This window comes from Lepisosteus platostomus, chromosome 2 (genome assembly GCF_059453375.1).
Source record: "Lepisosteus platostomus isolate fLepPlt1 chromosome 2, fLepPlt1.hap1, whole genome shotgun sequence".
NCBI classification, from domain to species: domain Eukaryota; kingdom Metazoa; phylum Chordata; class Actinopteri; order Semionotiformes; family Lepisosteidae; genus Lepisosteus; species Lepisosteus platostomus.
This window is the reverse complement of record NC_142612.1, coordinates 14,810,372-14,822,710: the sequence shown is the minus strand read 5'-3', so window position 1 is coordinate 14,822,710 and position 12,339 is coordinate 14,810,372. Positions and strand designations below refer to the sequence as shown.

At 41.6% G+C, this 12,339-nt stretch overlaps 1 protein-coding gene across 2 annotated transcripts in view; it reads left to right on the top strand.

Moving 5' to 3' along the window:
* The window catches only part of txlng (taxilin gamma), a 21,191-nt gene extending 8,852 nt beyond the window's left edge, over positions 1 to 12,339 (top strand). For both annotated transcript variants that reach the window (XM_088599910.1, XM_088599901.1), the window contains exons 3-10: positions 948 to 1,039; positions 1,539 to 1,709; positions 2,489 to 2,683; positions 5,134 to 5,253; positions 6,091 to 6,165; positions 6,528 to 6,620; positions 7,010 to 7,105; positions 8,612 to 12,339. In XM_088599910.1, coding sequence (XP_088456036.1) covers positions 948 to 1,039; positions 1,539 to 1,709; positions 2,489 to 2,683; positions 5,134 to 5,253; positions 6,091 to 6,165; positions 6,528 to 6,620; positions 7,010 to 7,105; positions 8,612 to 8,896 — 1,127 coding nt within the window. In that variant the 3' untranslated portion in view covers positions 8,897 to 12,339. The remainder of the gene's footprint in view (positions 1 to 947; positions 1,040 to 1,538; positions 1,710 to 2,488; positions 2,684 to 5,133; positions 5,254 to 6,090; positions 6,166 to 6,527; positions 6,621 to 7,009; positions 7,106 to 8,611) is intronic.

Sequence of the window (12,339 nt, the reverse complement as noted above, 5' to 3'; positions counted from 1 at the left end):
GGGCTCTTATAGTCCGACCTAAAGTTCTTCCTTAATTTCATGGGTGAATTCATTTCTTGCCTCTCTACCTGATCAACCGATTACTGGGGCTGCTGATGCATAATCACCGCAGCACAGTATCCAGGTGGGTGGTGTTCAGTGGTGGATGAAGTGAGTTCACTCCCCTGTGTGAAGCACTTTAGGATCTTCAGTGACAAAAAAAAAACGCTATAGGAAACCATCACTCTGAAATTGGTTATTTGTATCAGATAATACTTAAAAGTTAGAAACTTTTACTATAACAATAGATGAGCATAGAGTAAAAACATTGTTTTTGAACACATCTCATGTTATTTTTTAAGAGATGCTAAATCTTTGTATTTTATATTAGTTTCTTTTACTTTTCGAACCTTTAGTGCTAGGAAGACAATATAAAATAATTTTTTTTTGCTGTATGTTTGAAGTTTTACAGATTATACTGTAGGTTACCTGTGTAAATGCTTGCTATGTTAAGGGATCATCTGATGACTTTAGTAAAGACTGGAATGAAAGCTATTCGGGTATTAAGAATAGTGTTTTTTTCTACATTATACTTACACAGGGGTTCTTATACTATTATGTTAAATAGGCAGCTGAACTTTAATTACTGTAACTTTATGATCTGTTTTTCTTTTACTGTGTTGTTGACCAAATTTACTGTGACTCTAAGATTAAGGTACAGATTTCCAGTCTTAACAGTGATACTTAAGCATTTGAAAGATAAAGAATGTGTTTAAAATGTATAACCATTTCTCTTTGGAAAGTATTTTCCTTTTTTACGTACATGCTTTATTAGTCACGTTTTTTAGTTCCTCCTGATTTGCGTACTGTCTTTAGCAGTTGTGGCTCATTCGCGTTGAGTTGATAATGGAGTGCAGGGTGGGTGTGAACTCACAACTGCTCACAGATTGCTTTCTGTTTTGTGACAGGGAAAGAGGTGCTGTTGTTGATGCAGGCCCTGAATACATTAGCTACCCCAGAGGAGAAGCTTGCTGCCTTGTGCAAGAAATACGCAGATCTAGTAAGTGAGAATATGTTTGGAAACAACTTGTAACCAAAAATGAGTGTAATAATTACCATTTTGTGGTGTAAATCCCTGTTTTTGATAAGGCTTTCCAGTTTGAATCAATTTTGAAGATTACAGTTTTATAATCTATCATAATGCATGGAGGTGTTGGAAAATGATCATAGAATTTGGAAATGTCTCTTATTAAGTTCAAGAGTTATGTGTTTTAAGTTTTCGAGTATTTTTAAAAGTGAAACCCACTCAAAGGTGTATGTTCAGACCTTGTTTTCTAATTCTGCTCAAAGCAGATAATATCACAGAGTCGTAGTCATGCTAGTAACAGTACACATGTACACAGTTTAACACAAAGGAAATTAAAACTGGTCAAGACCTTAGCATTTTCAGGCGCCATTCTGAGTGTGGTTGCTGTCAGTTGTCTGTCACTGGAGACGGGTGAGTCGGGCCTGTGCCGTGCCCTGACGGAGTTGTGTGCTCTCTGGGGGGGGTTTGGCAGCTGGAGGAGAGCCGCAGCATGCAGAAGCAGATGAAGGTGCTGCAGAAGAAGCAGTCTCAGATTGTCAAGGAGAAGATCCACCTTCAGAGTGAGCACAGCAAGGCCATCCTGGCACGCAGCAAACTGGAGAGCCTGTGTCGTGAGCTCCAGCGCCACAACAAGACCCTCAAGGTAGGAGGTGGGACCACGGAACTGGGGTACGGGTTCTAACTCCTCGCCAGATTCACGCAGAGTGTTTAGTTTTCACCTTTAAAATAAATAACAACGTCGGCTCAGTCCATTCAGACCCATTTCATCAGACCTGCCTATGTGGCTTTGTATGCAGATTCTTCTGTACTTACATTACAGTGCTAGCTGACATGCAGTTGTAATTGTGTCCTGTTAAATGCTACACTTGCGTCAAACAGAAGCTTTTGATAGCTTGAGCCCTGGAGTTTCGACCATGTGTAGCAATTAGTGGAATTGAGAAGCCACTTGATGTATTTTAATAATAATAATGTATTATTATGATTATTATTATTATAATATTATTATTATTATTATTATTATTATTATCATCATTATTAACAAAAATACCTGTTTGTACCGGTCATCAGCGGCTTTCGTCAATTTATTACTTATATTGTGATCATAATATGCATAATAAATCAATGCAAGGAATATTGCATTTATATATAATACTTGTGAGTTGTTCGAAATAAGTAATCACACTGCCTTGAATTAGTCAAATTAAAATCGTACATACTGCTCTCTAGGTCTGATGCATGTTCAGTGACTTTAGAACATATACTGTTTCCAAAGAAGCAGATTTTGGCAAATTGTTGCATAACCCTGCAGGAGATGGAAAGTTCCACTAGGGGCGTCCACCAATATGTTGCTTGGACAGAGAAGTCCCTTTGTGTAAGAGTTGGGGATGGTGAGGATGTGGCTTGCAAACCCTGTGGCCGCAGGAGGAGAACCTGCAGCGATCCCGGGAGTACGAGGAGAAGCGCCGGGAGGCCACGGCGCACTTCCAGACGACCTTGAACGAGATCGAGGCGCAGATGGAGCAGCACAACCTCCACAACGCCAAGCTGCGGCAGGAGAACATGGAGCTGGCGGAGAAGCTGAAGAAACTCATCGAGCAGTACGAGCTGCGGGAGGAGGTGAGGTTGACCGGGGGGCCAGGAGTGGCACCTCTCCGCTGCCTCTCATCCGTTGGCAGCTGGGACTGGATCAGCTGAAAAAGCAGGGACAGAAATGTTTGTCGCAGCTGTAGGCGGCTCCACCTGTTGATGTTTATAAAGTTTAAGTACTGTTAACATTGAACATTGCGCATTACGCACGCATTTGTAGAGCTGTGTATTATTATGGACATAAAACAATCTGGCTGAGTATTGTGGCATTTGCATGACCTCTTTCACAGCAGGAAATGTGCTCTCTGCCATGCTGTCAGGAGCCTGTGATGTCATTTCCGTTCTCTGAATCCCGTCCTCGAGCAGTCCATATGGCCGCCAGCTGAAGCTCACTGTTGATTGCTCCAAGTCTGAAAATAAAGCTAAAGACATGCTGGAAAAAAATCACCAAGAGTCAAACCCATTTACAGTACCTTGCGAAAGTATTCGGCCCCCTTGAACTTTTCAACCTTTTGCCACATTTCAGGCTTCAAACATAAAGATATAAATTTTTTATTTTATGTGAAGAATCACCAACAAGTGGGACACAATTGTGAAGTGGAACGAAATCTATTGGATTTTTGAAACTTTTTTAACTAATAAAAAAATGAAAAGTGGGGCGTGCAAAATTATTCGGCCCCCTTGCGTTGATACTTTGTAGAGCCACCTTTTGCTGCGATTACAGCTGCAAGTCGCTTGGGGTATGTCTCTATCAGTTTTGCACATCGAGAGACTGAAATTCTTGCCCATTCTTCCTTGCAAAACAGCTCGAGCTCAGTGAGGTTGGATGGAGAGCGTTTGTGAACAGCAGTTTTCACAGATTTCACAGATTCTCGATTGGATTCAGGTCTGGACTTTGACTTGGCCATTCAAACACCTGGATACGTTTATTTGTGAACCATTCCTTTGTAGATTTTGCTGTATGTTTGGGATCATTGTCTTGTTGGAAGATAAATCTCCGTCCCAGTTTCAGGTCTTTTGCAGACTCCAACAGGTTTTCATCCAGAATGGTCCTGTATTTGGCTGCATCCATCTTCCCCTCAATTTTAACCATCTTCCCTGTCCCTGCTGAAGAAAAGCAGGCCCAAACCATGATGCTGCCACCACCATGTTTGACAGTGGGGATGGTGTGTTGAGGGTGATGAGCTGTGTTGCTTTTACGCCAAACATATCGTTTTGCATTGTGGCCAAAAAGTTCGATTTTGGTTTCATCTGACCAGAGCACCTTCTTCCACATGTTTGGGGTGTCTCCCAGGTGGCTTGTGGCAAACTTTAGACGAGACTTTTTATGGATATCTTTGAGAAATGGCTTTCTTCTTGCCACTCTTCCATAAAGGCCAGATTTGTGCAGTGTAAGACTGATTGTTGTCCTATGGACAGACTCTCCCACCTCAGCTGTAGTTCTCTGCAGTTCATCCAGAGTGATCATGGGCCTCTTGGCTGCATCTCTGATCAGTCTTCTCCTTGTCTGAGCTGAAAGTTTAGAGGGACGGCCAGGTCTTGGTAGATTTGCAGTGGTCTGATACTCCTTCCATTTCAAGATGATCGCTTGCACAGTGCTCCTTGGGATGTTTGAAGCTTGGGAAATCTTTTTGTATCCAAATCCGGCTTTAAACTTCTCCACAACAGTATTACGGACCTGCCTGGTGTGTTCCTTGGTCTTCATGATGCTCTCTGCGCTTTCAACAGAACCTTGAGACTATCACAGAGCAGGTGCATTTATACAGAGACTTGATTACACACAGGTGGATTCTATTTATCACCATCAGTCATTTAGGACAACATTGGATCATTCAGAGATCCTCGCTGAACTTCTGGAGTGAGTTTGCTGCACTGAAAGTAAAGGGGCCGAATAATTTTGCACGCCCCACTTTTCATTTTTTTATTAGTTAAAAAAGTTTCAAAAATCCAATAGATTTCGTTCCACTTCACAATTGTGTCCCACTTGTTGGTGATTCTTCACATAAAATAAAAAATTTATATCTTTATGTTTAAAGCCTGAAATGTGGCAAAAGGTTGAAAAGTTCAAGGGGGCCGAATACTTTCGCAAGGCACTGTATTTAGATATGAAGAATATGATATGAGATTAATTTCATTTCTGATTACATATACTCTCTACGGGACAATAACTCTGTAACAAACATCCACATTTCGTCAGTGCTGTATGATTTAGTGTAACGAAGCTTAAAGATGTGGTCTGTACTCTTAATTGTCAAAGTTGGCTGCAGAAGTGACTTGCTCTGAACAGGAAGATCTCGTTTAATTAGCAAATTATAACCCCTTAAATGCAGCAATCAGGTGGTCTAAACCTGTTCCCTTATCCAGCATTCAAATGCTCTAAACTTGTTCCCTGATCCAGTGTTCAGGTGGTAAACCGGTTCCTTGATCTAGCGTTCAGGTGGTCTAAACTTGATCTAAACTTTTTCCCTGATCCCCTTCAGCACATTGATAAGGTCTTCAAGCACAAGGAGCTTCAGCAGCAGTTGGTGGACGCCAAGCTGCAGAGGACCACGGAGATGATGAGGGAGGTGGAGGAGAAGCACCAGCGCGAGAGAGACTTTGTGAGTCCCCCTGCACACACGTTGCTTGACATTATGGGCAGAATGTTGATTGTACACACCCTCCACACCTAGTGTTTAGTGTTACAGATGTCTGCTGCTGTTACATTGATAAAGAGTATAGCCAGCATAACAATGTTTGTTGGCTATGAAGAAATCAGCCCAAAATTAACAGAACAGAATAAAATTGATACCCAAATTGATCCCTGATGAGCACCATCTCAGACGTGCTGCATCTGGTATAACTGTTTTTGTTGACCTAAATCCGATCTTTTGAGCAGGACAACATGATGGGCAGTCTCAAAAGTAGCCTGAGGTACATAATGGCAAGGATAAATAATGATCCAGAGGCTCTCTGCCAGTGAGACTAAGAGCTCAGAGAAGAGACTGCCAGCAGCTACAGGCAGTTGGAGAAGTACTGAAGGAAGCACTGACCTCAGCACCAACTGGGACCCGATCATCTGAGAGTTTGGGTACTGGCAGGCAGAGGGGAGGCTGAGACTGCAAGATTTCTCAGACTTCAAGCAGCAATGTTGGGTACTATAGTGTTCAAAGAGAGTAAAATCCAGAAGGAAAAGGATAAAAAAGGCAATAAAGGGTAGTTAACAATAAAGGTTGCCAAAGTAGAGAAGTAGTAACCAAGAGAGCACCCGCATTCACTCGTGGCCAGAGGAGTCATGAAATACAGTGAACTTCACAAGTTTTACTGCACGTACAAGAAGTTGGTGAAATGAAGTGAAATGAAGTGAAAAGTAGGTGAAAGATTCTTTAATGAACCCCCTTTGGTTTTTGCTGAGCTGTATGAGACAAGTCTTTAATTGACATCTGTCTTGTCTTCAGCTGCTGAAGGAGGCGACGGAGTCGAGACACAAGTGTGAGCTCATGAAGGAGCAGGAGTGTCAGCTCAAACAGCAGGTATGCTGGACACCAGGTGTTTTGTGTCCCGTTTGTTATCGGCTGTTTATTTAGTTTAAATGTTGGGGTTGTGGCATGCAGAATGTACTGCTGCTTTTACACCAACAAATGCAAAACACTTTTAGTACCAAAGGAACAACTAAATGTTTATTCTGAGACACAACATTTTGACTATGGAGCCTTCCTCAGGGGTTTAGTAACCTTTGCTAAAATCATGCTTAACGATTTGTGTTTATTGTTAACTTTTTGATACCAAATGTCACACTACTGAAGGTCTACCAGTTATTCTGGTTATCATCTGTCAAGACACACACACACTCTGAATACTGCGTCTTCCTAATTTGTGCTGATGCGTGTTCCAGCTTTCCCTCTACATGGACAAGTTTGAAGAATTTCAGACCACTCTGGCAAAGAGCAATGAGGTGTTCACCACTTTCAGGCAAGAGATGGAGAAGGTGAGTCATACCTGTGCAGCAGGGTGCGAACACTTTGTTGTTTTGATATCAAAAAAGAATTTTAAAAAACACAAGTTTTAACATGTTCTGAAAGAATTCCATGAATATTTGTATTTAAAAAATCGTAAAACCTTTCACAGCTGTGGTAATTAATATTCGATTTCGTTGTGAAAAATAAGAGGCCTGTGCATTCTGAATAAGTAGTTGTGCTGAACAGTAGATAGCGTTTCATAGGTAGAGTTGTTTTGAAACTCTGCAGAATTAAATCACCTGAACACGGCATGCACAGCACTTCACACTTTTCATGGGTGACTTGTGTCTGTCCCGCGTAAGTGTTCAGGGCTGCACGTTTTCGGCCTCTCCTCATTTGCTCTGGCTCGTTTTCCCAGATGACGAAGAAGATCAAGAAGCTGGAGAAGGAGACAACGGTGTGGCGCACCAAGTGGGAGAACAACAACCAGGCCCTGTTGCAGATGGCGGAAGAGGTGAGGCAGGGCGGGGGGCGCGCGGGGGATCCACGCTCCACTCCTGCGGCTCTCGGGGGAAGCGCAGGTAGGGGTGGAGGTCCTGGCGGACACGGGTGATTTCTGAAACTCCTCCCGCTGACACTGCTAGCCTGAGTGCGGATCGCGGGTCTGAGCCTGGGTTGTGCTATTAGCCGGTTGCTCTAGATGCCCTTCCCTGACACAGCTTCTCTCAGCAGAACAGCCTTGAGAGATGTGCTGTGTTGGGCTAACGATGGATGTACCACAAAGCATTTAGTTCAAAATGTTTGATTTCATCAATGTGGTTTCATCTGACCGCAACACCTTTTGCCTATTTTATTCCAAGCTTTAGTGCAAGCTGTTTAGTGCAGAACTGTTTCAGTTTAGTGCAAAACTGAGATGGGGTTTTAATAATAATAATGATAATAATAAATTCTTACACTTATATAGCGCTTTTCTGGACACTCCACTCAAAGCACTTGACAGATAATGGGGACTCCCCTCCACCACCACCAATGTACAGCATCCACCTGGATGATGTGACGGCAGCCGTGATGTGCCAGAACGCTCACCACACATCAGCTATCAGTTGGGAGGAGAGCAGAGTGATGAAGCCAGTTCATAAACTGGTATTATTAGGAGGCCATGATTTGTAAAGGCCAGGGGGAAGTTTGGCCAGGAAGGTGGGGTGACATCCCTACTCTTTTCGAAAAACACCCTGGGATTTTTAATGACCACAGAGAGACAGGACCTCGGTTTTACGACTCATCTGAGGGACGGCGTCTTTTACAGTATAGTGTCCCTGTCACTATACTGGGGCATTAGGACCCACAGGGACCGCAGGATGAGCGCCCCCTGCTGGCCCCACTAACACCTCTTCCAGCAGCAACCTTAGTTTTTCCAAGGAGGTCTCCCATCCAGGTACTGACCAGGCTCACACCTGCTGGGCTTCAGTGGGCTGCCAGCTGTGAGTTGCAGGGTGAGATGACTGCAAACATGGTTTTGACTGCAGACATTAGAGCAACAAATTGTAAAAACTGTGCAGAGGTCTGAATGCTTACGCAAGGCTTCTGTGAAGACTATATGCCATGAAACCTGTACTTTGGGTGAGCCGTTAAACTGAAGTCATGACTCTTCGTGGTCATTAAAAATCCTAGGACGTTTCTTGAAAAGAATAGTAGTGTAAACATTCAACTGGCTAAATTTCCCCCTGGCCTTTACCACTCATGGCCTCCTAATAATACCCGTTTATGAACTGGCTTCATCACTCTGTTCTCCTTCCCACTGATAGCTGGTGTGTGGTGAGCATTCTGGGGCACTGGGGCTGCTGTTTGTAGGGACTACACACTGGTGGTGGTGGAGGGGAGTCCCCATTATGTAAGGATTATTATTATGAGGATTATGATTATTATTATTTGTTATGCTCTTACTGATATAAAACCTCCAAGGTGATTTCCTGCTGTTGGTAAAGGTGTCACTGTACTGAGAGTGTCTTTGTGGATGCAGAAAACCGTGCGGGACAAGGACTACAAGGCTCTTCAGGGAAAGCTGGAGCGACTGGAGAAGCTGTGCCGGGCTCTGCAGAAGGAGCGCAATGACCTCAACAAGAAGATGGAGGTGCTACGTGGCCATCTGTCGGAAGGGACAGGCCCACCCGGTCCACAGCCGGGACAGCAGCCTCCGGCGGAGGAGGGCGGGGAGTCTGACAGAGAGGAGGCCGGCCTGCAGCCTCGACCTGCCCTGGCAGAGGAAGGCACAGCCTTGCCCACAGCTGAGCATGTCGACAACTGAGCCAGCGCAGCGCCCCCTGGGGGTTTTGGAAGGTATATATTTTTGTGTAATAATAACGACGATAATTATAATTTACTCTGTACTTGATAATTATTTGGCTTTGTTGTGAGGATTTCTTACTTCCTTTTTTTCTACCACATCTGTATTTTCTTAGGAAATTTCATGTGGTTCAGGACAGCTCTGCCTTGGCAGCTTTATAGTCCACTACTTTATCAATTTTTTTTTGCGCACATCTGCCTCATTTTTAGGGATTTCACATTTCCACCTCTCCTTCTGCCGACATGGTTGATACCACTGTACAGATACAATATTTAAGAAGAAATGCATTATTTTTCAAATTGACAGATGCCTAGGGCTATATTTATTTCAATCTGCTTCCATTTTCAGTGAACTGTGTGGATACGTACAGTCACTTGCCGAGCTTCGTGTTGAACTGGCTTCCAGTTAAAACAAAGCTGTGAAAAGTTCAGCCCAAGAACTTCAAAGGTGCCTCCTTCAGAACAGCATTCTGAAGAGGGCTACTTATGAAGCTCCATCCTTTCTTGCTGTTAAGGGGGACTCTTCATATATTAACTGGACACTCCAATGAAATAATCATAAGTTTCATTATTTGGAAAGGAACAGGTAAACATTTATACCATGCTGAAAGAAAATATATTTTCTCTTCTTTTCAGCATGGAATAAACCTTTACTTGTTCCTTTGCAGCCTATGCATGCTGACAGAGCTACCTACAAGAACAGTTTCAGTATTTGGCTTGATACCAGCTAATGTTTCTAATAATGCCATGATTCAAGTATTGTTATCATTTTTGCAGCGTCCTTTTCATGGAATTCTGTAATACCTCCAGAGCTTTTAAATAAATTTAGGGTCACTTTGCTACATTCCAGTGAAGCACCTATTTTGTGGACTGATGGGGAGTTACATTTTTGTAAAGTAGTGCTTATGACAAGAACCTCATCCAATTTTAGATGTGTTGTGCTGCAGAATATGTCATGCAGACTTGCAAAAAGGTGCTTTGTAAAAGAAGGGCTGAAATGTTTGCACATTTGAGTTAGAATGTCCCATGTCTTTTCAAAAGTACCTGCTTTGTCTGTATGACTACTAATTGGTAATGTTCAGTTTTAAGTATTGAACGTAAGTAATGTTGTATCTAAGTCGGTAATGAATGTTAATTGAATCTATATATTGAGGTTATGCACAAGTCATGACGAGCAATTTGCATTTTAGTTCCTGATGACACTGAAATCATAGGATGGAAATAAGGCACGGATGAATGTACCAATTTCAGCTGTTCACAGGTAGCATATGTGAATTACCCAGACTGCGTTAGTTTTACATAATGACTTTAGATACAGTTACCATTTAATCCCTAAACATGAAATCTTTAATCTTCAAATCATGAAAATCCTTACTGGAAACACAGGGTGCATTCTCCTCAGGGCTACATTTACAGCTTCGTCTCACTCACTCTTCCAGTCCAAGGTTTAAACCAGATATATTGCTCTGAGATATCCAAGGATGAAGGGAAGGATTTAGTGTCTTGTTACTCCCTTTTCCCCTTCAGAAATATGAACACCCCATGATGTTACCACCATGCAGGCTTTTTTAGCATGTATTAAAAAACATAAAACACTTGAATAAATAGACGTTGTTTTCCTTCTCAAAAAAGCAACTCTTCTCCTACATTTAAATTGCCAAAATGTAGGTACTGCCATATTATGTAGTGCATTCCTGTTTATCTGTGAACAGACAAAGACTAAAGGAAACCATCAGTTTGTTTTCTGGGCTAATTCTAAACACCTTTATTTTAAACTGTTGTGTAATTGTAGTGTATGCTAAAGTGTCTTTAGCAGAGTTGTTTTGCACTTAAAGTGAAATCCCTAAACCATGTGTGTGAACTCTATTCACTGAAAGATGAATTTAGATTCCTTCATTACTCACATACAGCAGGAGACAGAAATCCATGTTCAGTGGCCTTTGTAATGCATCCTGTAAGTGTGTGTGGGGGGGTAACACAACTATTTGTGTTTGTGTTGAGAGGTAAGAAGTTAGTAACATTTATCTGACCAGTGAAAAATGCTTGAAAAATGTACCTACTACTTGATACTTTAACTGCATCATATGTTGGGGTCTAAATATTACTTGAATGTGAGGGTATGTCAAGACAGAAAAACTGCAGTGCAATAGAACACATTGCTCACAATGTCCTGGGCATTAAACTAGTAAGAAATGCTGTCAAACTGTTCCACTTAGAGCTGGCACCAGTAATTCTTCCATAGGGTTAATTTAATTTAGTGTGCAGTAGAGCAGCTCTTGGCTAACCTTGAAGTTCTTCATTGCAAGATGTGGGCTTGATGTCTTCAGTCAAGACAAATGTGGCCGTTTTGCTTTTATGGTCAAATGAAATGTCTGGAAACCAGGGGTTATGAGAAGTGTCCATCATGAGGTTGGGACAATCATGTTTGTGTTTATAAAGGCCCTTCATGTTCCATTACCACTTCCCTGTTTGTTAGTTTTTCAAACTTCACTGCCCACCTTTAAAACTTTTAGAGCTTTTTACTCCTCAACTTCTATTTAGTATCTATGTTGCAGCCTTGGCAGCATAAAATGTGAGTCATTCCTAGTTCCGTTTCCCAATAATGGCAAGACGTCTGTACTTTTTTTGTTACTTTTGAATAATTATCATTTCTTTTGTACATTTCTAAAAAATAACCCAATTGGGGAAACAAGAGGTAGAGTAATACAGAACGATTTTTATGACATTTTAAGATTTTTGATTTATTGAGAGTAAATAGAATTAAAGTGAAACAAATCTAAATGAAAAGATGCGATTTATTTCAGAGGTGACTTCAAGACAAAAGTTTATATTTTTTTGCTTGCTTGCTTTTGGGAGCAATTATTTGAGTTAAATAAGAATGTATTGGATGCCCGCAGTAATCAGAATGCCTAGAAAAAAAGTAATGTCGGCTGTTCTGTATACTGCTGGCATTATTCAAAAATACATTTTCCAGTCTGATGATTGTTTCACAGTGTAATTTATATGTAAAACTCAATACTCATTTCATAAAATGTGCTCATTCTTATGGTAGATGATTTGTTATTTTATTGTTCACTTCATCAGATGGCTCTTTATTGTGTGGAAGTCATTGTAGGCGCAGGATCAAAGGTACTGACATTCTTGATGCGATGGTCTGTATTTTCAATATTTACTTTCACCCTTCTTTGGCAGCGCCAGTTTCTCAGGTTATGCAAGAAATCTACCTCTACAGGTTGTATACAAGATTAACTGTGAAAGAAAATGAGGCAGACATTGACTTTCTGTTTTTTCAAAAATTGCTTTATTTTTTAAAGTATACCCCCCAAGCTCCCTTTAAGAGATTGTAAAATGTACTGCTAGTCCTGTCTTGCTTTTCAATAAAACATTTTGTAGCTCCTTTTTCCA